Below are 22,648 nucleotides of genomic sequence, written 5' to 3' on the forward strand. Positions count from 1 at the left end.
ACTAAAATTGGCAAAACTAGCCTAGCTAACATATGTTGCTTTCTCAGGGCATATGACAAATGAAACAGGCTCGCCTTGAAAAATCTGATATACTGGTTATCTTTAGCAGGCTCTTTTATACTAAAGGCAGTCCTTCCTGATGTAGGGGTGGAAGATATGGCCAAAATCTTCTATCACGGTATGAGTAATTTTATATCACAGTTACAGTATATATCACGGTATAGTAATTGTTCTGTAAATTCAATTAAGAAATGGTACAAAATAACCATACCGTACTTAATCATCACGCTCGATTATTTATTACAAACAAAACCAACTGCCTCACATGAGACAACACTTGAGTTATAAACAAAAGACTCAAAAAAGTTAAACCAACATTTTTCAAAATGGAAAAAAACCCTAAATAAAGTACAGTGTGCATTCTGTGCAAATGTTTAAGAACAATATTTAACAATAGAACAATATTTTACAATATAAAAAATCACACAGCTTTGTGTAAGGATATATACACTGTCAAACAGTGGCGCATTTAGTGATTTGGGGGCCCCAGACTGTTCTCATGAATACAGACCCCCTTAACTCCTATTCTCACTCGTTTCAATCCATATAATAATTATTAATATAATAATAACAACTAGAGAGGGTACAATTTCTAGAGAAATTGTTGGGTGTGCTTGCTAGCGTCGGTTGTAGAAGGGTTCGTTTATTAACTGTAATTTTTACATCTGATATTTCTGTATATTTTACATAAAAATGCGTATGCCTATACTATTTATGGAGATTGCATAGATTTAAAAGCATACATTTGTTGCTGCTTATCTACAATTCAAAATAGAAAAAGTGAAGTGTAGAATGAAATGGTTGTCTTCTCATTTCCCCTGCAAAAGGGAATATTGATAAGCTATAGCAGCCTCAGTTGAAAAGTTGGATCAAACGAAGATATTGGGCAATCTGGTGTAAAACGGTGCTGACCTCTTTAAGTTTTTCCCTTCTAGCGATATTTTCAAGGATTTAGCCTTCTCATATTGCATTAATTCATTTAGAACCCCCTTTGAAACAAGCTATTGTACAACATTGTCACCGGCAGTATTTCAGATGGAATCGCGATTCAAACAATACCATCTGCTGACTGAAAATATGCCCCCAAAAACGTAAATAAGCTTGACATTTATTTAGGGGGAAATGGCTAATTAAAAAAAAGTTTGCTGGAAGCGATCATTGTCAGTAACAATGCCAAATTTGGTCTCAGTATAGAGACCTGCGTGGAGAAGCTGACCCCAATAAATTGTGCAACAAGCAAGCTAGTAGTGATCGGAAGTTCGGTTCATTTGATTGATTCGGTTCTTTGAATTTCGTTCAGTAAAATGAATGAATCTTTTTTAGAGTCATTCGTTCATTTCAACGGGGGGGGGGGGGGGGGGGGGGGGCTATACGTCCACTGCAAACACGTATGATATTCTCATGTAGGTTAGTGCATGACTTGTGCACCAGCAGATACTATTTCAAAATTAATTCCTGCATTAAAATAATGTATCATGAGTTTGTATGATTTGGTCATGTATTATCACACTAGCATTTAATTATCACGTCAAACAATTACACTGCACTAAACTGTAAGTGTAAATGTAAAGTGAAAATAACAAAACCAGTCAGTATGATCAATTGAGCGAATATCATTCACGTCTTACTAAAACAGCGGCAACGCAAAGGGAATAAGAAAACTGTTCCTCTACTAAAAAATACAATGCAGGTCACGTGAAAAATGATCCAAAGACTGGTAGAAAGACCGAGTCGGGAAATGAACGAATCGTTCTTTCCTCTAGATACAGAGCCTAGGCAGGTCACGTGAAAAATGATCCAAAGACTGGTAGAAAGACCGAGTCGGGAAATGAACGAATCGTTCGTTTCCTCTAGCTACAGAGCATATGCAGGTCATGTGAAAAATGATCGTAAGCCTCGTAAAAAGACCGAGTCGGGAAATGAACGAATCACACGTTGAGAGGACTCGTTACTCCCAAGTTCTTATAAGGATTTGTTCAAAATGAACGAATCGTTCACGAACGACACATCACTACAAGCTAGCCTACAGTAGCTGCTGTTGCTAGCCAAACTTCACTGAGCATCATTGGATACCAGTGGAGAGAAAAATGACGTTTCCTTCAGTAGTTTCGGTTTGGAAACTACTTGTTTACTCTCCTCTTTTGTCTTTCTTTTTTGGGCTTTGCTCGGGGAGATGCATTTCATTTAGCAAATGTTTTTTGCATTCACGTCACTCTTCTACTGTCTCATATTAACCAACTGAAATTACGTGCTTTGCTGAGCAGTTGCTGCAATCGATGGAATAGTCCACAGTAGTATGGGTGGGAGGGGAAGCCTGCGTTGACCAGAAGTGTCAAGTAACGAAGTACAAATACTTTGTTACCTTAAGTAGAAATTTTGGGTATCTATACTTTACTGAAGTAATTATTTTTCAGCCGACTTTCTACTTCTACTCCTTACATTTTCACGCAATTATCTGTACTTTCTACCCCTTACATTTTAAAAATAGCCTTGTTACTCCAATTTCAGTTTGGCTTGTTTTCATTCTGGCTTGTCCTTAAAAACACACACAAAGAAAAATTATCCAGAAAAATCGCGCCATCCGGATAGAGTGACTTTGATTGTGGTTGGGTGAGAAGTATAAACATACCATTCCGACACCCTTATTGATTTATACGTGATGCATCACCTGCACATGACACAAATCACGTCAAACTCCAGCAAGGAAATAGCAGACGTATGTAGCGTATGAAGATGTCCGCGGCAGAGACTCAAGAGAACTTGAGTAAAATGTCCTAACCATGCACCAGCGAGGAGGTTGGTAGCTAGGAAGATTAGCCACCCTTTCTACATCCCTGGCCGTACCTGGAAGAATTTTTCGACATGTTGGATGCAAAAACAACTCCTTTCGAATGCCCTACAAGCTCTGCGCACCCAAGTAGGCTACCACGAGCTAATGGCTTTCACAAATTCGCCGTTTAATTTGAATAAAGGCTATTGATAAGATGCCTCTGAAGTTTGACTTTTTGAACCATTACAGTACTTAAAGGCAACTAGTTAGTCATGATATCTTCCGCTCCATGAAACACATGTTAATGCTAAGTAGTAGGCTACACATATGGTAGGCTACTAAAATGCGTTCATTTTGAATCAGGTGCAGCCCACATTTTTCAACAATAACATTTCAATATAACAAGTCATTATGGCCTTTGGAAAGAAATATTTTGGGGGGGAGGTGTATTATAGACCGTGCATTATAGACCCCTGTGCCTAAGCTTTTGTCCTTAATGTAATTGTTTCTCCGTACATTACTACTTTTACTTTTATACTTTAAGTAGTTTTGAAACCAGTACTTTTATACTTTTACTTGAGTAAAAAGCTTGAATTGATACTTCAACTTCTACAGAAGTATTTTTAAACCCTAGTATCTATACTTCTACTTGAGTAATAAATGTGCTTTTGACACCTCTGGCGTTGACACAAATAGAATAAACGCTCTGTTGGACGTGCACAGGATATTTGAAGGGCAGTTGCTCTGGCTTGAAAAAAGGGCACCCCCCCCACCCCCCCCCCAAAACATAGCCTGCCTACTAATGATAATAATTCATGTCATGCATTACTTCCATCATTTATTCTTCTTGTTAAAACAAAATGTTATGAACTAACCATCAGCAGACATGTAGGTTAGCTTTGTTTTCCTATCTAAAAATTAGCATGTGATAACGGGCTGGTTGTCTGGTAGGCAAGCTAGCCGTTCGATTATTCAGGCTAAATGTGGCACACTGAGCCTGGATTTTTGAAGATTTGAATTTATTTGATAAAACTCACCTTTTCTGACAACGTCAAAGCAGTTTTTTATCGACACAGAACAAAACAACCGTGACCGTTTAAGTGCAAGAAAATGCAGGCTCAGGTGGCGGTCGCGTGCAGCACCGGAGTGTAAACAGAGAAGGGGGCATACTTCCACACTCGATGCCCATAGGCTTATCGATTGGAAGTGAATAAGACTACTATCTGAAATGTTTCGGGTGGTGATTTTTTAAATCTAGGTCTACATGAAATTCTGCAGCTGTTTAAAATCACTATTATTTATTTATTTTCCTCGGAGGGGCACTTTGACTCGAGGAGGGCAAAAGGGCACTTGCCCAGGCAACCTTAGCCTGTGCACGTCCCTGCTCTGTTGGTACTTTGTTGATACTTTTGGGGGAGGTTATGACTTTTAATTGATTTATATTATTAGGGTTCCTCCGTAAAGGGGAAACCTATTGTTTTCGTTAGTTTTATTATTATTATTATTAGGGTTCCTCCGTAAGGAGGAAGGCAAACAAAAAAGCCTCAAGGACCCATAAGGTCCGCCTGATATATTTTCCTGTACAGTGATAATTGGGGAAAACCTTCAAAATAACTCTTCTCTTGAACCAAAGGTCTAATTAACTTGAGATTTTGTACAGATATGTATCATTGACGTATTTAAAAACGTTACTTATAGCAAATGAATAAAATACAAAATGGCTGAAAGGGGTGTATTTATATAGAGTCCACATTGCCTCAATATGTTTGTGTCACTAAATCAAATGTCATTTTGAATGATGGGTTTTCAAACCTAATAGACTTTAAGGTGACACGCCCCTGAAGTACCATAACAATTTCACCTTGATATGTAAAAATATGACCAAATTACAGCTGTTTGAACTTGGACCAAATCTTACAATGGTTTCAGTGCTTTTCTGCGGCATGTGATGATGTTACCACTTGTACTGAAAGCCCGCTCTGATGGGGTACTTGTGGCTGGGATGCACAAATACTTTTTTGCCAGGCTGGCCACCCGTGGAAAATTGGCCTCATGCTGCCTCCACCATTCCAGTGGGTTGGTCTCACCATCAGTCTCCACTGTTTGTATATAGCTGTTAAGCTCCCGTTTTTTATGGACTCTGTCTGATTGAGGGACAGCGTGGCCTTGGTGTGATTTGAAGAAGCTGCCCAAACTCCTCTTCTTCTTACCAGGAGGAAGCTTGTCTGTGACGGCATCAGCTGGTGGAATGGAGACTCCCTCTGCAGACTGTTAAGCCACCAGGCTCTCAATCTCTGCAGCAGCTTTGGACTTCATGTGATCCACCCTCTCTGCCTCCATGTATGTAATTTTAAAGCGAGGGTCAAGAAGGGAAGCCATGTCAAGCAGGTCTTGGCTGAATGGTTCAGCATATTTTTCATTCAAGTACTAGAGAATGTTTGTTTTGATGTCCTTGGTTAGCTCGGTGTCATCATCCTGTGGCTTAAGAACCTGCTCATTGAAAAAATGGAGCACAGGTTTTAAGTACAACATACTCACGGACTGCTCCCCTGACAAGGCATCTGTGAACTCAATGTGAGGGCTCAATGCCTTGTTCACAGATTCAAGAACATCCACGTCCTGCCATGTTAGAACCAGATGCCTGGGGCCTCATGTAGAAATGTTGCGTACGCACAAAAAGCTTGCGTACGCTGGTTTTCACGCACACTTTGTGATGTATAAAAATGTTCTTGACGTGAGAATGTGCGGGCCTTCACAGAAACCTTTGAGCAGACGTGAGAATGTGCGGACCGTACGCAAAGTCTTGTCTGGCTCTGTAACATGGCAAATTCTAACTGAAAAGTGTCGAGACTCACCAAACATTACAAAATAAAGTTTCCACTAGTACGTTTATGACGTTGACTATTCAAAAAGTTTGATCATTAATGTGGATAATCACATCAAAATGCCAAAACCCAAAACGGGAAATGCTATATAGCTTTCTGTTTATACCGCCAACACTTAATAACTTCTGTTAAACTTGAGGCTGTCAAACGAACGACAAAATCACTCAGGAAATGCATGTCAGCTTACCCTATAGCTGCCATGCTGTTACGATGCGCCACCACTCGTTTCTCCATTTAAAGTTTTATATCGGACCATTTCTTCTTAATTTCTGCCATGGTCCGGTTCTCTGAACCCACAGCATTGATGGCCCTATAATAATCATTATTTTATTTGTAATGCACTTTACATTCAGCTAAATCTCAAAGTGCAGAAGGTTTAAAACAAGAAAGGGCGCAAATAGTGACAGTTTTCCACTCTGCCGACTTTCTTTTGATGACAGGCCGCCAAACAGGACACATTTTCTCGCCTCCACCTCTGTTGTCAGAACCTCGATCTCACAGTCCCCGTATTTCTTCGAATAAACGCTGCGGCGTTTAACATTCATTTTTGGTCCAGCGTTTTTTCGAGGAAGGAGTTTATTAGAAGAAATACGATAATTCAGAGAAAGAAATGACCTCAGGAGCACATTTATAGCCCATCTGCATATTAATTTATGGGAGGAGGCAAGGCGGGGTCAGTGGCTCGTTCACGTGCGGTCAATCTCACGTTGATTGTGATTTATAAAGGAAAGGTGCGCAGGATCTGGCGTACGACCGGTTTTATACATGCGAATATTTTTGTGCGTAGGTACTTTTCGGGTTTTGGCCGTACGCCATCTTCTGGTAAGAAAGCTGCGCAATCCTTTATATATGAGGCCCCTGGTCTTTCGGTCAGCCCGAAGAACTTGTGTTAGAGCCTTCTCCTGCTCAAGGTCTCTTTGAATCATTTGTTGTTGAGAGCCCCATCTGGTTGGAGTCTTTGTTATGAGTGGTTGAGCAGGCAAGCCCAGCTCCGCCTGAGCAATGGCCAGTTCACGCTTCCTTCTCCTAGTATTGGAGAAAGCACTCGCCACTTTCTTGCAGACACCCACTGCGCATTCCACTTGGGGCACTTTCACGCTTCTCTCTGTTTATAAAGATGGGGCGGGAAGATTTGTATAATAAATGTTTTGACAATAGCTGACAATTACATTTACATAGCATTTATCATTTTGCTATCATGTATATCATTTATTACTATTATCAGCATTCCAAGTATTGTTCTTTGAATCTTTATTTAGCATCTTCTTCTTCTTCTATTTCTTCCATGACACCTTTCAGCGCATTCAAATTTTCAGCTATTAAAACCGTTCAGCTATCAAAAAATTCAGCAGTTTCATGCCATGGGTGCTATGACTTATCAGCTTTGTACCTCTTATATTTGAATTAATATAAATCAATATTCATAATATTTTAACATGAGTTTCCAATGGAGTTTTCTTTCAAATCCTCTCAAACTTCTTAAAACTTCTTCAACTTCCAAATCCTTCTTCTCCCTCTATCTTTCAGCTAGAGCCACCATTTAAACTTTAAAACGTTGACAAAACCATTAACTATTTTTAAATAATTCAGCTTTTTGATATCTATTCAACTTTTTTCAATATCACTGATTGTTTCATGACTTTTTCAAACCGTTTCTGAGATTTACATGGGTGTGTACGAGAAAGCCTAGAGTGCAGACTGAATCGCTTCGAGTGGAGGGGAGCTTCGGATGTCGTTGAAAACATATTTCTAGTTTGCCAGCATTGCCACAATTTTCACTCTTCATGCTTCGTTTTTGGATCAATAGATAGCTAATTTTGTGCTGGTCGTAGACAGTTGTCTGTGATATCCAAAAGACACACATTTGTTCAGAGCCCTACGAAAGCGAGACAAAGTCCAACTCTCGCCCCATAGAGTCCAATGCAAATCTGGTGACAAATTTGTCAGAAAAGGCAAAAACAACCAGATTTAGAAACTGCCGGTAGAGTCGTATTTCTGACCGCAGAGACATATAAAGGACATCTGTGGTTTCGGCAGAGTCTTGGGTCTCTCATTTTTTTGATTGGACGTATAGGTTTGCGTCTAGGTTAACTTGTTTGAGGTGTGGATGCTAGCTAAATGTGTCATTCTCTCTGCCCAGCTCGTTAGCGAGTACAGCTGCTCCATTGCCGTGGCAACCAAACAGACACGCACCATGAAAGCAGAATTGGGTAACGTTTTGGAAACTGCAAAAAGAGTTGTATTTCTGACCGCACAGACACATAAAGGATATCAATGGCTTCGGCAGAGTCTTGGGTCTCGGAAAATATCCTTATTTTTTGGATTGGACGTATAGTTTTGTGTCTAGGTTAACTTGTTTGAGGTGTGGATGCTAGGCACATTTCTGTTATTCTCGACGAACCAATAAAGTTAATAATTCATCAAACCCGATTTCTAGCAATTGTCGGTTTATGCCAATAATACAATTACTCCGTTTACATGTGTTATTAGTTCAGTCAAGACAATCACATATTAGATTTGAGCATTTATTGTTACATGACATGGACATGTAGATTTACTTTGGCGGAGTGGGTGACCTAATGGAAGCACTCCCTGCCTCCTCGATGCAACACATACATACATAAATGACATATGAGGCAGGGAGCAATAGAGATATAATCCCCCTGTTGGATAGACATACAGACAGCATGGGGGAGAAGGGGACGGTGGAGGGTGGCAGCAGCACTGATAATACAACGACCGGGGTGAGTGTGTGCATATCCGCGCGTCTTTTAAAGACGCCTTATCGGACGTGTCCCAATGGATATGCGCTGCTAACATGGGTGTGGTAGTGGGTGGAGTAAGGAAGGTGGAGTTACGGTGCGTTCACACTGCAGACTTTTTTACCGCTCTGCTCCGCCGGCCTTCCCACAGTGCACCACGCTTGGGGGCGTGTCAGACAGATTAATTCAGAGCTGTAGTGTCTCTTAAATCACTGTTGTAGTTCGTATAATGTCATGGCAAATGTGCAGACAAAATACAACTTTTACACACATTAAGCAAAAATCCGATACGCTTTCTGGATCTGACATGATCTTATCTACAGCACACAATAGGATATCTTTTTCCACTCTTTTTTTAGGCCGAGTGAAAGATTAAATGCCACCCGCACTCTATGTACAGTAACGGGTCTTGTTCCGGCTGGAAAAAAAACATGCATCAGACATAAACGTTGACATGTGTAACCTTTTATTATATTACTCGAAATCTCTGCAAATCAATCGCTAGATTATGACTTGCCACTACACATTCACTATATGGATAGCGAGTGGCTGCCAGCCAGCATTTCAGCGTTGAATGTCAATCGTGTGCTGGGTGAGCTAGCTAGACTATGCAGCTAGCACAGAAGAAAGTTACGTGATGTGAAAAACTGAATTAAAGTACAAAATACAACACACCAGGGACGCCGACAACCTCAGCAACCCTGCGCCAGGCATAATTGTTTTTGTTCACATCTCTGTAATTGAACATAGACGTATCATACACTACTGGGTATGAAGAAACACATACGATGAGATGATCTTCCATCTTGAAATTGTCAAACCTAGAAATGTTTACCATGACAAACAGTTAGTTACGTTACAAGAAACAAGAAACCAACCCGATTGGCCATCGCTGGCGTTTTCACGCTCCTCATTTACATAAAGAAAATCCAACTTTCGCCGCCCCGCTCGCCTTCCCACAATGCCCTACGCGGGCGTCAACGCCTGGTTTCATTGAAAATGAATGGGAAGCCGACGCCCCGCTCTGCCCGCCCCGCTGCAGTGTGAACGCACTGTTAGACGCCTTAAGTCCCTAATCACTGACTGACGCGCACTGCCCGATTGCCCTGCCAGAACTAGCTGCGCTTATTTATGCGAATACTCGCGAGGGAGTCAGATGGCTGAGCAGTGAGGGAACCGGGCTAGTAATCTGAAGGTTGCTAGATTGATTCCCGGCTGTGCCAAATGACGTTGTGTCCTTAGGCAAGGCACTTCATCCTACTTGCCTCAGGGGGAATGTCCCTGTACTTACTGTAAGTCGCTCTGGATAAGAGCGTCTGCTAAATGACTAAATGTAAATGTAATGTACTCAATAAACACGTCTACATGGTTCTTTTTTATTAATCGTTGTATGCTCCACGGACGAAACTTGCACCATCATCCTTCTGCAACAAAGTGTCGCCGTGTCTTCTTGTATCGGCCCTACTGCTGTATGTTTGAATCCTAATAAGAAAGCCGAGTACATGCACTAATGGTATGGCTATAATTTCAGCTGTTAAAACGATAATATTCTTGTTACGACTAGCTATCCTACTTCTTCTCCTGTTTAATAGTTCAGCTTTCAGCTTCTCCCGCATTGTAGGCTATTTTAGCTCTTAGCTTTGTTAGATCATACAGTTCAGCTTCAACACTGCCTCTTTTGTGTGACTCACACATTTTTGAAATTCATTTCAGCTTTCAGCTTGCGGGTATTTTCTCATTTCTGTATTTTCAGCAATAAAAAAAATACATATATATTTAAGAAAAACGTTCAGCTCCTTCAGGAGATGTGTGCTGTGTTTTGGTATTTCTCCCTTTTATACTTTTTTTGTGCAAATTATTCTCCCTTTAAAAGTAATGGTAAATCCTTTCAAATCATTAAAAAAGCTTCCTCTTTCAAACTTAACTACTTCAGCATACTTTCAGTCCTCCTCTTTCAAACTTAACTACTTCAGCATACTTTCAGATAGAGACACCATTCAACCTTTAAAATGTTTTTTTTTAAATGAAAAACAATTGTTTTTCAACTTCTCAGTTCTTCCGCCGTTTTTGGCCTTTAACTAGTCCTGCATACTTTCACCGATTCCTACAATTTTGGAATCAAAACGTTCAGCTCCTTCAGGAGATGATGGCTATGACTTGTGGTATTTCTCACTTTTATACTTTTAAAAGAATTAAGGTTTTTGTGCAAATTATTCTCCCATTAAAAGTTATGGTAAATCCTTTCAAATCATTAAAAAGCTTCCTCCTCTTTCAAGCTTAACTGCTTCAGCATACTTTCAGCTAGAGACACCATTCAACTTTTAAAATGTTCACAAGACATTCAGCTGTTCCCAAATGATTAAGCTTTTTCAAATATATTCAGCCAATTTTGAATTGTGACAGTTTGAAATACATGAAAATGTAGCTCCTTCTTGATGTTTATGATTGAGCAGCTCTTTTTCTGATATTCAACTAAATTGTCAAACAAATTCCTCTGACGTTCATATAGTTTAACTTACAGAAACAAGTTATACCTTAAAATGTAGGAAAACGTGTCCTCTTTCAGCCAATATAACTACTAAAGAGCTCACATTTACAGATTTTCAGCTTTGAGCCTTGAAGCGAGAGCAGCCTTTCAAATTCTCTCACTAACTTCAATGGAGAGGTGGCTAAAATTCGTCAGAGAATTTCGAAAGTAGACGTGTTTTTAAACTGCCGGTAGAGTCGTATTTCTGACCGCACAGACATATAAAGGACATGTCTGGTTTCGGGAGTGTCTTGGAAAATATCCTAACATTTTGGATTGGACGTATAGTTTTGCGTCTAGGTTAACTTATCTAGATCTAGGTTAACATCCTAGATCTGAGTTAATAAAATAATCTCATTAAATAATTTTTTTATTTTCTCTTAATTGATCATTTTTGTTGTTGTCAGCACATTCAACTATGTAAAGAAAAAAGTATTTAATGATATTATGTCATTCATTCAGATCTAGGATGTGTTATTTTAGTGTTCCCTTTATTTTTTTGAGCAGTGTATATGGTCCCATTCACCCGTGTTTCTTACTGCACCATGGCATGCCCATTTCTGAACGTTTTGGATGACGAAGCATTGATATTGAGACGTGCTTTCAGACGTGAGAGGTTAACACATGGTTTTACAGATTAAAGTGTGGATTGAAGTCACTTATTTTTCTAGTTTCTTTATCTCCAGATACAGTTTCCTCAGTGTTTTTTTCATGATTTCAAAACAAAGGTCCAGATCCTGGAGACTTTTACTGACAGCAATCTGTGCATCTGCCAGCTCAATTATCTGACAGTTTGTAAATTCTGTAAACCACCCATTGATTAGCACAGCAGGAATTGTGCATGATTCAGATTTCCTTTAGCCCATACTTACTATGTTACCAGGCTGGCTATCAGGCCGTAGCCTACTGCATCTGGATCCTGTTACAAATATATATTATGAGTGCTATATAACTGACTATTATTGTGTTAATTGTTGTGTGGTTTTATGTTGTATATTCTCATGTGATGCCTTCTTGCTGCATACAAATTACCCTTCTGGAGCAAAGAATAAACTGAACTGAAATGTCTTCTCATCCATTATGGGCTAAATATGCATTTCCATACGATTTACATGATACCTCAGGCCTCCTGGAGTCCAGTGACACAGTCTCCTCATCATCAGCTGCAAAAGCCCGACCCTAAACTGCAGACGTTCCTACCCTTTGCCATATTGAATAGACTTTGTATTGACAGGATGTGCCAAGCCATGTGCTTTTATTGAATAATACTCACTGGATCTTCGTCTGGTGGCAGGAGAGTAACTGTGTCGCTGGACACACAAGGCCTGCAAGTACCTTGTATAAAGAGGGCAGTTTTTGCAGGTGGTCAGTAGCTGTCCCACCCTGAATCCCTTCCATCACAGGCCTACCTTGGTTTAAGACGAGAGCCAATTCCCCAGCTGGGGTGAATCCTGGAGCCCCCCACCCCCCCAGTGCCAGACATGAGCCTTCTTCCTAACTGCTAAAATCAGTTTAGATCAAATATGTTGCAGGCATCTTGAAAGTAATTACATACCATTTACAAACTGTTAAGGCACTTACCAGCCGGCAAAATTTTTATATTTTATCTTGACTGGTTGCCAGGATCTTTTTTGTCCAGTCATGTTTGTTCTGTATGAACATTAATTGTAGAAATATATTTAGAATTAGACATAGCTTATAGAGATTTGTGCATATGGTTGTAAAACATATTCTTGCATCGTGAATAAGGGTTTGAAATGAGGCCTTGACTTTAGGGTGAATTAATTCCCTCTGCTCACTTTTAAGGCAAAGTAGGCTAAATAATAATACATTTTATTTACATAGTGCTTTACATGGTAGGCTACTCAAAGACATGTTGCAGTCAAACCAGCACATTTAGCACATAAACACAGATACAGCAATACAACCAACACATAAAACAAGCATATTAAAAGCAATTAAAATAGAGTGTACAACTTTCCTAGTAAGTAGGCTAGATATTTTTTCATCCTTACGCATTCAGTCGGTCCGCGATTGTCTGCCGGGCTTTTCTCTCTGTTTAATAACAACAGCCGTATTTCTGTTTTTACATATTATATGCTTCACTATGCTTCAATTTCCGTAATTAGTTGCTGCTTAGCGGGTGAAAAATATGCCTCACGCGTCTTCTCCATTTCTGCATCAGCCAATCTGTGATCGATACCATGGTCTATTTAAGAAAGCCGTGAAGGTGCACTTATCCCAACTATGTACATCTGGATTGACATAGCTTCACCTTCTCATCCTGGTTTGGCAAACATGCAACTGAATAAGCCGTGATGAGCGGATTACACTAAGTCCAGCTGCGCTTTTTCAGTTATCCTGGATTTCTTTATTCTACTTTTGTGCTATAGCCCCCAGTTTGGCTTGCTCTCTTTACATCCGAGTCCCTTCACTCTGATTGGTCCTCTTGTCTGCAGCAGGTCTGGTCTGATATCCTGGGACCCAGGCACTCTGCAAATATAATCAGTGACTGCATCATGGGCACTGTACACTAGTTACTTTAATGGTTAATTGTCAAAAGATGCGTCCCTCCTATTAACGCCCCATCCACAATAATGATTAACAAAACCCGATGTACATAAAGTGTAACAGGGCTCCCTCAGTAAAAATATACAAAATGTAAATACTTAGCTAGATATTTGCTATTAATCATAGGTAGATAATTTGTTGTCAAAGGACATGATGGCTAGATAACATTTTGTGTTGACTACATTAGTTAGCTAGCTCAGATTATTCCTCAGCTGTTATTATCCATTCAAACATAAAAAACCTTTAAAGTTGTTTCCATCCTGTAAGCTGATTGGCTGACACCATGGCCTACTGTGACTTTAAATGTGCAGCCAGATCGCAGCACAAAGTCAACATTTCAGTGTGATGAATAAATGCACACATGGAGACCAATCCATAGCCGTAGTCCTTAGTCTCTTGCTTTCCGAGTTGCTTTGATTTAATGTTTAAATGCGTCTGTTTTTAATGGTCAATAGTACATTACATGTTCTTTTCTAAAATTAATGGAAAATATTGGTAATATAGGCATTTTGTTCACAAGGAAGTGACCTGAAGGATTACTCCATTGTACCAAAACCTAATGGCAGGAACGATGGAGGGAGAAATGGAGGATAGAGCAGGGAAGTGTCTTGTACTTCTGGTAGACAGCCTCATTAAGTTATTTTCTTAATCTCTGAGCTACTCTTCACCTCTATTCCTTCTAGTTCTCCAATAAGTCCACAGGAATATACAAAGCTTCCATCAGTGACAACAGAGGAAAGGACCTGTCCCAGATTGACATCTCTGGACAAGGTATTATCTCTATCATATCACTTAAACTAATTATTGATAATAGTAGAGATGTAGAATGGCTTCATTGGACTCTACATCTGTTTTGTTCACACAGTTTTTGCTGACATCATCAATGAGATTTCTAAACTTGCTGGTAAGTTTAGGAGCTCTGCAACTCTTATCACTTCTGCCACCAGCCACCTTCTCTGTGCATGTTGAAGGAGCTCTATAACATGAGTGTAAATACAATATACAATGCTGATAATATTAAACAAAGTTCACTACAATCTCTAGTTGTGTGCTCGTGATCTTGTGTGTTATCTGGGCCTCAAAATAATATGATGAGATATCTCTCCAGGTTCCACTGCTGCAGAGCTGTCCATTCACTGCACTGCTACAGGCATCCAACTTCAGTGCCATATGAAATACTACACCTCAGAGATGAACATCTGTTGGCTGCACACGTAAGACTCAGAGAGCAAGGATGTGTGAGAGATTTTTTTTCTGAAAGAGTGAGAGTTTCATTCTGAACCGCTCCACCGTGACTCACTACTGACATGCTTTTATTGAAAACACTAGAGTAAGAGATAGCTTCCCCATACACATTTTCATATCAGTAAATACAGCTCCCTATGCCTCTCTCTCACTTTCCCAAATCAATACAATCCCACTATAACACCCACACTACTCTCACTACCTACTATCACTGCACTACTAATATAATGATTTATGTTATGTTCTATTCTTGCTACCTGCTGTCCTCAGGCTAGACATACACACAATACAACCTGTGGAATGCCATGGGGGTTTTGGGTACTGTAGTAAGGGACAGCAGTGTGTGTAGATTAGATCACACATAGAGAAGGCATGTTCAGACCAACCATCGATTTGTTTATAGTAAACCAATAAAGTCATGCCCCATAAAGCAAGTTGACCTAATAAGCCAGGCTTATGCCAGCAAAAGTAACTGGTCAAATTGTATCATGTAATGTTGACTGTGTTGTACTGTAAACATCCGGGCAAGGTTTTGTTTACAAAAATGTTTATGCCCGTCAGTGAGACTAAGCTTTCCAGCTCAGAGAAGGTGGTGATTGGAGGAACACCATCCATGGCTGTCATGGAGATTATTGAGCCAGTTGATAAGGACAAGGGTGTATACTCCATCCAGATATCTGATGCTGAGAAGACCTACACCCGTACCCTAGACCTTTCTGGAGATGGTATGCAAACTGACTACACATTCCATCCCCCAATAGAGTTCGACACCTACACTCAATAACCCTGGAGCTGTCAGGAGACTACATATACAGTACCTACATCTTGTGTATAACCTACCAACAGCTTAACTATGTATTACTTGCCTACTACTGTGGCTACACTTACACCCAAAACTATATTGAAGTACATATTTAAGTACTCACAAAACTACATCTGAGGTGATAATCTTATTTTTTAGAATTTAAATCGAGTTGGACTTGTTTCTTGTATAAATGGTATATCTAATGACTTAATAAGTAAACAGCACATTATCATATCAAGTAGAGTTGTCTTACTGCACTTGCAGTCAAATTGACTTGTTTTAAGGAAAAGCAAGCTCATATTTTTGCATTTAAATTTGATAGGGCATTTTTGCAGTGCCCTCACACTCTGTAGCTGTACCACAAATCCTAGACCTGTCTGGGTAAAGACACAACCTGTTATACCAAAGTCATCTGCTGTGGCTCTTACAGTTTGTATGACAAACATGATTAGGACTAGTCTCTGAAAGGTTGGGGATTGGTGTATTGTAAACAGTAACTAGAATCAGAGAAAGAGACTTGGGTGGAAAGCTATTTCAGGTGCAACAGAACTACATTACAATAATGAGGTATGATATTATTTTGCTTGATCATTCTTGATCATTTTGCCTCCAAGAGAAGTAAGCATGGAGAGTGAGCAAGAGAGCAAGACAGAGAAAGAGAAATGGTGAAACACAATTCCAGAAAAGTTGGGACGTTTTTTAAATTGAAATAAAATGAGAACTAAGACTTTCAAATCACATGAGCCAATATTTTATTCACAATATAAATAGATAACATAACAAATGTTTAAACTGAGAAATGTTACACTTATCCACTAAATTAGCTCATTTCAAATTTGATGCCTGCTACAGGACTTAAAAAAGTTGGCACGGGTGCCACAAATGGCTAGCCTGGCTTCCAGACCAACTTAGCCCCGCCCTCAAAACAATTTGGTCGGGAATTTGGGTCTGGAGGGGCTCGTATTGGGGACAAACTATATAAAACCAGGAGCTGGGCGGACCAATGAAATTGCCAGGGCAGGCTTTATACAATGATGGACAGATGATCAACAGTAACGTAATCAACAATGTCACGAAAGAGCGCTTAAGTTGAATTTGTTTTCAACAAACAACATATTACGTTGCTCTGATTGGTTGTAGGTCTATCCAATTGAGCGAAGAGGCATTTGTTTTACGAGTTTGGTTGAAACATGACCCATAGTCACAGCCCAAAGGAGAGTTATCAGACTCATATTCTGACTAGAATTATGAGTATGTCAACGTCAGGCTAACAAATGGCTGAAAAAGCAAGACATTTGGAAAAGATTCAACTTTGAGAACATCTAGCAACTAATTAAGTTAATTGATATCAGGTCTGTAACATGATAAAAGGGATGTCTTAGAGAGGCAGAGTCTCTCAGAAGTAAGGATGGGCAGGGGCTCTCCAATCTATGAAAGAGTGCGTAAAAAGATTGTGGAATACTTTAAAAACAATGTTCGCCAACGTCAAATTGCAAAGGCTTTGCAAATCTCATCATCTACTGTGCATAAAATCATCAAAAGGTTCAGATAAACTGGAGAAATCACTGTGCGTAAGGGACAAGGCCGAAGAACTTTATTGGATGCCCGTGGTCTTCGGACCCTCAGACGGCACTGCATCACTCATTGGCATGATTGTGTCAATGACATTACTAAATGGGCCCAGGAATACTTCCAGAAACCACTGTCGGTAAACAAAATCCGCCGTGCCATCTGCAGATGCCAACCAAAGCTCTATCATGCAAAAAGGAAGCCATATGTGAACATGGTCCAGAAGCACCGTCGTGTCCTGAGGGCTACGGCTCATTTAAAATGTACTATTTCAAAGTGGAACTGTGTTCTATGGTCCAACGAGTCCGAATTTGACATTATTGTTGAAAATCATGGACGCCGTGTCCTCCGGGCAAAAGAGGAGGGAGAACTTACATTTAGTCATTTAGCAGATGCTCTTATCCAGAGCGACTTACAGTAAGTACAGGGGCATTCCCCCGAGGCAAGTAGGGTGAAGTGCCTTGCCCTTCAAACGACACAACGTCATTTGGTTGGTATTGCCAGGAATCAAACCAGCAACCTTCTGATTACTAGCCTGATTCTCTAACCGCTCAGCCATCTGAGTCCCTTCCATCGTGTTATCAGCGTTCAGTTCAAAAGCCAGTATCTCTGATGGTATGGGGGTGCATAAGTGCAGACGGTATGGGCAGCTTGCATGTTTTGGAAGGCATTAGGAATGCTGAAAGGTATATAAAGTAGGGCTGTGAAATGATTACAAATTTTTATCAAATTAATCACAGGTTTCTGTGGATTAATCATGATTAATTACATAATTACATCAATCGGTCTACAGGTTTTTGCAATACATTTGGCAACTTGTCAAAGGCAGACTTAGTGAGGGCCCTACGCTGTTCAGTGAGGGTGGTTTGGCGCATTCTACTTGAACTCCCCTCGCCGACCAACGCATGCTTCGCGTTGAGGTGGTATAGGTTACATTAGGCTGGTATTGCTTCGGTGAAATGATAACATTCAGTCATTTAGCATTCAGTCATTTAGCACACACTCAGAGCGATAATGTCTTCCCGCAGAGCAGGGCTCCAGACTAACTTTTTTTACTAGGAGCACAGTAGCCCCTGACTGAAAATTTTAGGAGCGCAAGCGGAAAATTAAAGGGCACACCTTATATTGACCTGCAATGCATGTATTAATGTAACTGGAGAGGGTACAATTCAGTGGCAATTTTAGATCCTTTTTAGGAGTGCTCAAGCACTCCTAATATTTTAATATTTTCTTAAATACATTGTTTATTATCATTTGATACTGGTAGTTCATGAAGAAAGGGACATCCTTAGTTTTTTCATTCAATATTTTGCATAATAATACATCATTGTATTCATTGTTATCCAGTGAAATTCTGGATTTATATTAGCAAGGTGGTTTACGTTTAGCACTTTTGCAAGGCACTTTATTCATGTCACATTCTCATTGGGGGCTGAGCACCCCTAAAGGTCTGATCCTAGAATCGCCCCTGGAACGTACCATTTAAGCTTGAGTTTAAATACATTATTTAATGTGACATTACGTACTGTACATGCAAGTCTTAGCTAAATGACTTAAATGTATGATGCACTTTTCGATCTGTCCTCCGACACCACAACACAATACTTGCCGAGTATAACAGCGCAACAGCTCAAACACAGGCAGGGATACAGTAGCAACGCTAGTGCTAAATAAGTATTTAGCTGCTAGGCTCCATGACGCCGGGTAAGAAGGGCTTGTGAAACTGCTCACCAAAAGAACGAAGGGGCACCCACTTGTCTGGCAGATTAAGACATGTTCGTAGGAACCTAGCGAAAAAATATCTTAAACGTTCCAAGACTTTTAGCTAGGTTTATAGGTACCTAGCGAAAAATAGACTCAACTTTCCTAGACTTTAAGCTACGGTACTAATGCAGAAGGAAAGCTGATATCGCTGTCTTACTAGAACGTTGTATCTATGTGTTGTTGCTAACGTGTGCTGACATTGTGCACACCCAATGAATTCAAAATGTGTAGGTCGCACATGCGCGAGTGCTTGTAAAAAATGCTCGCACTGTCTCAAAAACTGGTCGCAAAATGCGACCATTTGGTTGCAGTCTGGAGCCCTGCCGCAGAGTGTTCATATCACTTTGGTTTTATTGGATGTTCCATCTTAGTTTTTTTGGAACACGAACTTCTCATCCAGAAGTTGCAGATTGGGTGGAATTGTGGTTATATTACGTTAAATGCGTTAAACAAAAATAACGAATTAATCCTGTAATTTAATCATAACGTGTTAACGCGTTATTTTTCACAGCCCTAATATAAAGGTTTTAGAGCAACATATGCTCCACTCCAGACAACGTCTATTTCAGGGAAGGCCTTGTGTCTTTCAGCAGGACAATGCAAAACCACATACTGCAGCTATTATAACAGCATGGCTTCGTCGTAGAAGAGTCCGGGTGCTGAATTGGCCTGCCTGCAGGTCTGATCTTTCACCTATAGAGAACATTTGGCGCATCATTTAACGGAAAATATGTCAAAAGAGGACCACGAACACTTCAACAGGTGGAAACCTATATAAGGCAAGAATGGGACCAAATTCCAACACCAAAACAACAGACACTCATAACCTGAATGCCTAGACGTCTTCAAACTGTTTTGAAAAGAAGAGGAGATGGTAAACATGCCCCCGTCCCAACTATTTTGATACCTGTAGCAGGAATCAAATTTGGAATGAGCTCATTTTGTTCATAAAATTGTAAAATTCCTCTGTTAAACATTTGTAATATTATCTATGTTCTATTGTAAATAAAATATTGGCTCATGTGATTTGAAAGTAGTTTTGTTTTCATTTTATTCCAATTTTACGTCCCAACTTTTCTGGAATTCGGGTTGTATTATTGCTCAATTGTGTGTATTGTTTTTCAATTCTACAGTTTATGAAAAAGCCTATGCAGAGTTCCAGAGACTCAAGTAAGATAATCATATTACACCCCCTTCCCTTCACCTGCTACCTCATTAATGAGGTGTAATTTACCCGTGCTCACATTAATCAAATTACATGTTACTTGTCTGTCAGTTTGCCAGAATCACATCACTGATGTCCATGTATCATATATCCCTTTATGTCCTTTTTATTCAGTTTAAAACTCAAACATAATTTTCACTGAAAACAGTAAAAAGCAGGACCTCTAGTTTGCACTTTTTAAGAGACATTGAGGCAATGCCATATTGTTCCAAGAAGCCAGCAGTAATATAATTTTCGAATAAAAACCCAATGATTTGATGTGCGATGGGCAGACTTGTGCTGATGACCTCCCTAATGCTCTTGCTTTCCTGTGTTTTAGAGCGGAAGCGTATGCTGAGAAGAGTAAGTTTGTTTCGGATCAGGGTTCTTAGTTGATTCTGATGTGACGTATTGCTTCTCACTCAGGAATGTGTGTTGACCTGAGATGATAATGATACATTGTCTTTTATCCTCAGACCGTGGCAAGGTTGTAGGTGGTCTTCCTGATGTGGTCACCATCATGGAGAAAAAGGTATGAAAGTAGTCTGTGGAACAAAGAGACCAGGAAAATTAAGCCTAAAGATGTTGTAGGCCTCGACCTGCTAGAGAGAGAAAGGGACACATAAAAACACTGTTATATGAGCTCATATTTGAATTTTACTCTAGAGTTATGGTGCTAAAAACCTGCTATATATTGACAGACAGGTACTGTGTGTGTGTGTGTGTCCGTGTTTATTACATCACTTTGCTCCATTTTGTTGCCCCCAGACCCTGAGTCTAACATGCACAGTGTGTGGTGACCCCAAGCCCCAGGTGACTTGGTTGAAGAATGGCCAGGAAGTTGAGCCTGATGACCAGTACGTGGTCTCTCTGGACTCTGGCAAATTTGCCAGCCTCACCATCAAGGGTGTGTCCCTTGAGGACTCAGGCCGCTACACCATGATCGTTCAGAACAAGTATGGTGGCGAGTCCATAGACATCGTAGTCAGTGTGTACAAACATGGAGAGAAGATACCTGAGGCTAAGCCAGCCCTCACGCCTATAACCATTATCCCCCCCAAAGGCCCTATCGAGATCCCCACCTCTAAGATGGCAGTACCCACTCCTGCAGCCCCTGCCGCTGCTGCTGCTAAGTCCCCTATTCCCCCAAAGGGAACCAAGTCCCCTAGCCCTGCCCGCAGCATGAAGAGCCCCACCCCCACCAAGAAGAAGTAAACTCTCACCATGTTGTTATGCCATCACAATAACCAGTTCTTACCCTGGACTGGAGCATGAGTCTGTATAGATCTATTGTGGTGTTGTTACATACCAGTGATTTGTTTTGGAGTGGTTATCTGTCTCATACCTTCTGCTCTTTCCTCCTCCTCTGTTGCCTTTAATGAGCTCTGGTGATTCATTTGTCAAATCACTGTTTTCAAAACTGCTCTTACAGTAGGACATTGAACTACAGGCTTACCCTCAGGTTAGATGAGCCTGTAGTGTGTCGATTACACCCTCTTTACCAACCCTCTCCCAACTCTCCACCCAACCCCTTTATGTCCCTCCCCTCTTACAATGGTCAGATAAATCAGTTTTAGCTACTGGTCTGCTAGCCTACTGTGTCCCTCCGTTGTTGTTAATAAAATGAGCAGAAATCATTGTGTTGTCCCTTGCTGACTACCACACACTAGAGGTGTTGAAATGAATCGAATAATCAATGCATCGGGATGCGGACATGGACGATGCTGCATCGACGAAGTGGCCAACCATAATCGATTATAATGGAATGATTATAATAATTTTCTGGTCGCGGCATAAACATTCAAATGAAAAATAACATTCTCAGTAGCCTAACCCGTTTCATCTAGATCTATGTCTACTAGTCTCATCTGGGTCTCATTTACCTGACGTCATTTGTCGCTATTCACATACGTGCCACAGCTAAATGGCTGAGGGTGGTTGTGAGATGGTCCTTAAAAACGCTCCAAGCGTTTTAAAAGTGGAGATATGGAACTTAATTTCGGATTTTACCAACAGGCTGGAAAGCACAAACTGGATAAATCGCATGCAATATCCAAAGCCTGTCACACCAAAATTAAATACGTCGGGAACACTACCAACTCTAGGAATCACGTTAGCTGTTTCCATCCTGAGTTGCTAGCAACAACACCAGCCTGGGCCAGCAACTCAGAGGATTCATGCAACTCTGTTTTCAATACTGCTAATAGTGCTGTCTGTTGTGTTCAGACTTTGTTAAATAATAAAGATTGTTTATATCTTACTACTTGTATTTTTGGATGAAAACATAATTGTTGGATCCAAAACTATGATTATTATGATTTCATTGTTAACCTTTTGCCTTTATGAAATCGTTATGAATTGTGCATGTTAGTCGGTCTTGAAGCGTGGCATGTCATCACAGCGTTTTGTCAATAATTAATATAGAAATAAGTAATATAGAAAACTGTATATTAAAATATACAGTATCTTAATGTATTCTTTCAAGT

General features: G+C 40.2%; 1 protein-coding gene across 2 annotated transcripts in view; it reads left to right on the forward strand.

The window, feature by feature from the left end:
- The window catches only part of myom2b (myomesin 2b), a 90,066-nt gene extending 68,267 nt beyond the window's left edge, over window positions 1–21,799 (forward strand). For both annotated transcript variants that reach the window (XM_084709059.1, XM_084709060.1), the window contains 8 exons: window positions 14,259–14,346; window positions 14,441–14,479; window positions 14,684–14,789; window positions 15,382–15,545; window positions 20,092–20,128; window positions 20,503–20,525; window positions 20,639–20,694; window positions 20,931–21,799. In XM_084709059.1, the coding sequence (XP_084565185.1) occupies window positions 14,259–14,346; window positions 14,441–14,479; window positions 14,684–14,789; window positions 15,382–15,545; window positions 20,092–20,128; window positions 20,503–20,525; window positions 20,639–20,694; window positions 20,931–21,377 (960 nt within the window). In that variant the 3' untranslated portion in view covers window positions 21,378–21,799. The remainder of the gene's footprint in view (window positions 1–14,258; window positions 14,347–14,440; window positions 14,480–14,683; window positions 14,790–15,381; window positions 15,546–20,091; window positions 20,129–20,502; window positions 20,526–20,638; window positions 20,695–20,930) is intronic.
- The last annotated feature ends 849 nt before the right edge of the window (window positions 21,800–22,648 follow it).

Source organism: Hypomesus nipponensis, chromosome 11 (genome assembly GCF_054491055.1).
Source record: "Hypomesus nipponensis isolate SF chromosome 11, ASM5449105v1, whole genome shotgun sequence".
NCBI lineage: Eukaryota > Metazoa > Chordata > Actinopteri > Osmeriformes > Osmeridae > Hypomesus > Hypomesus nipponensis.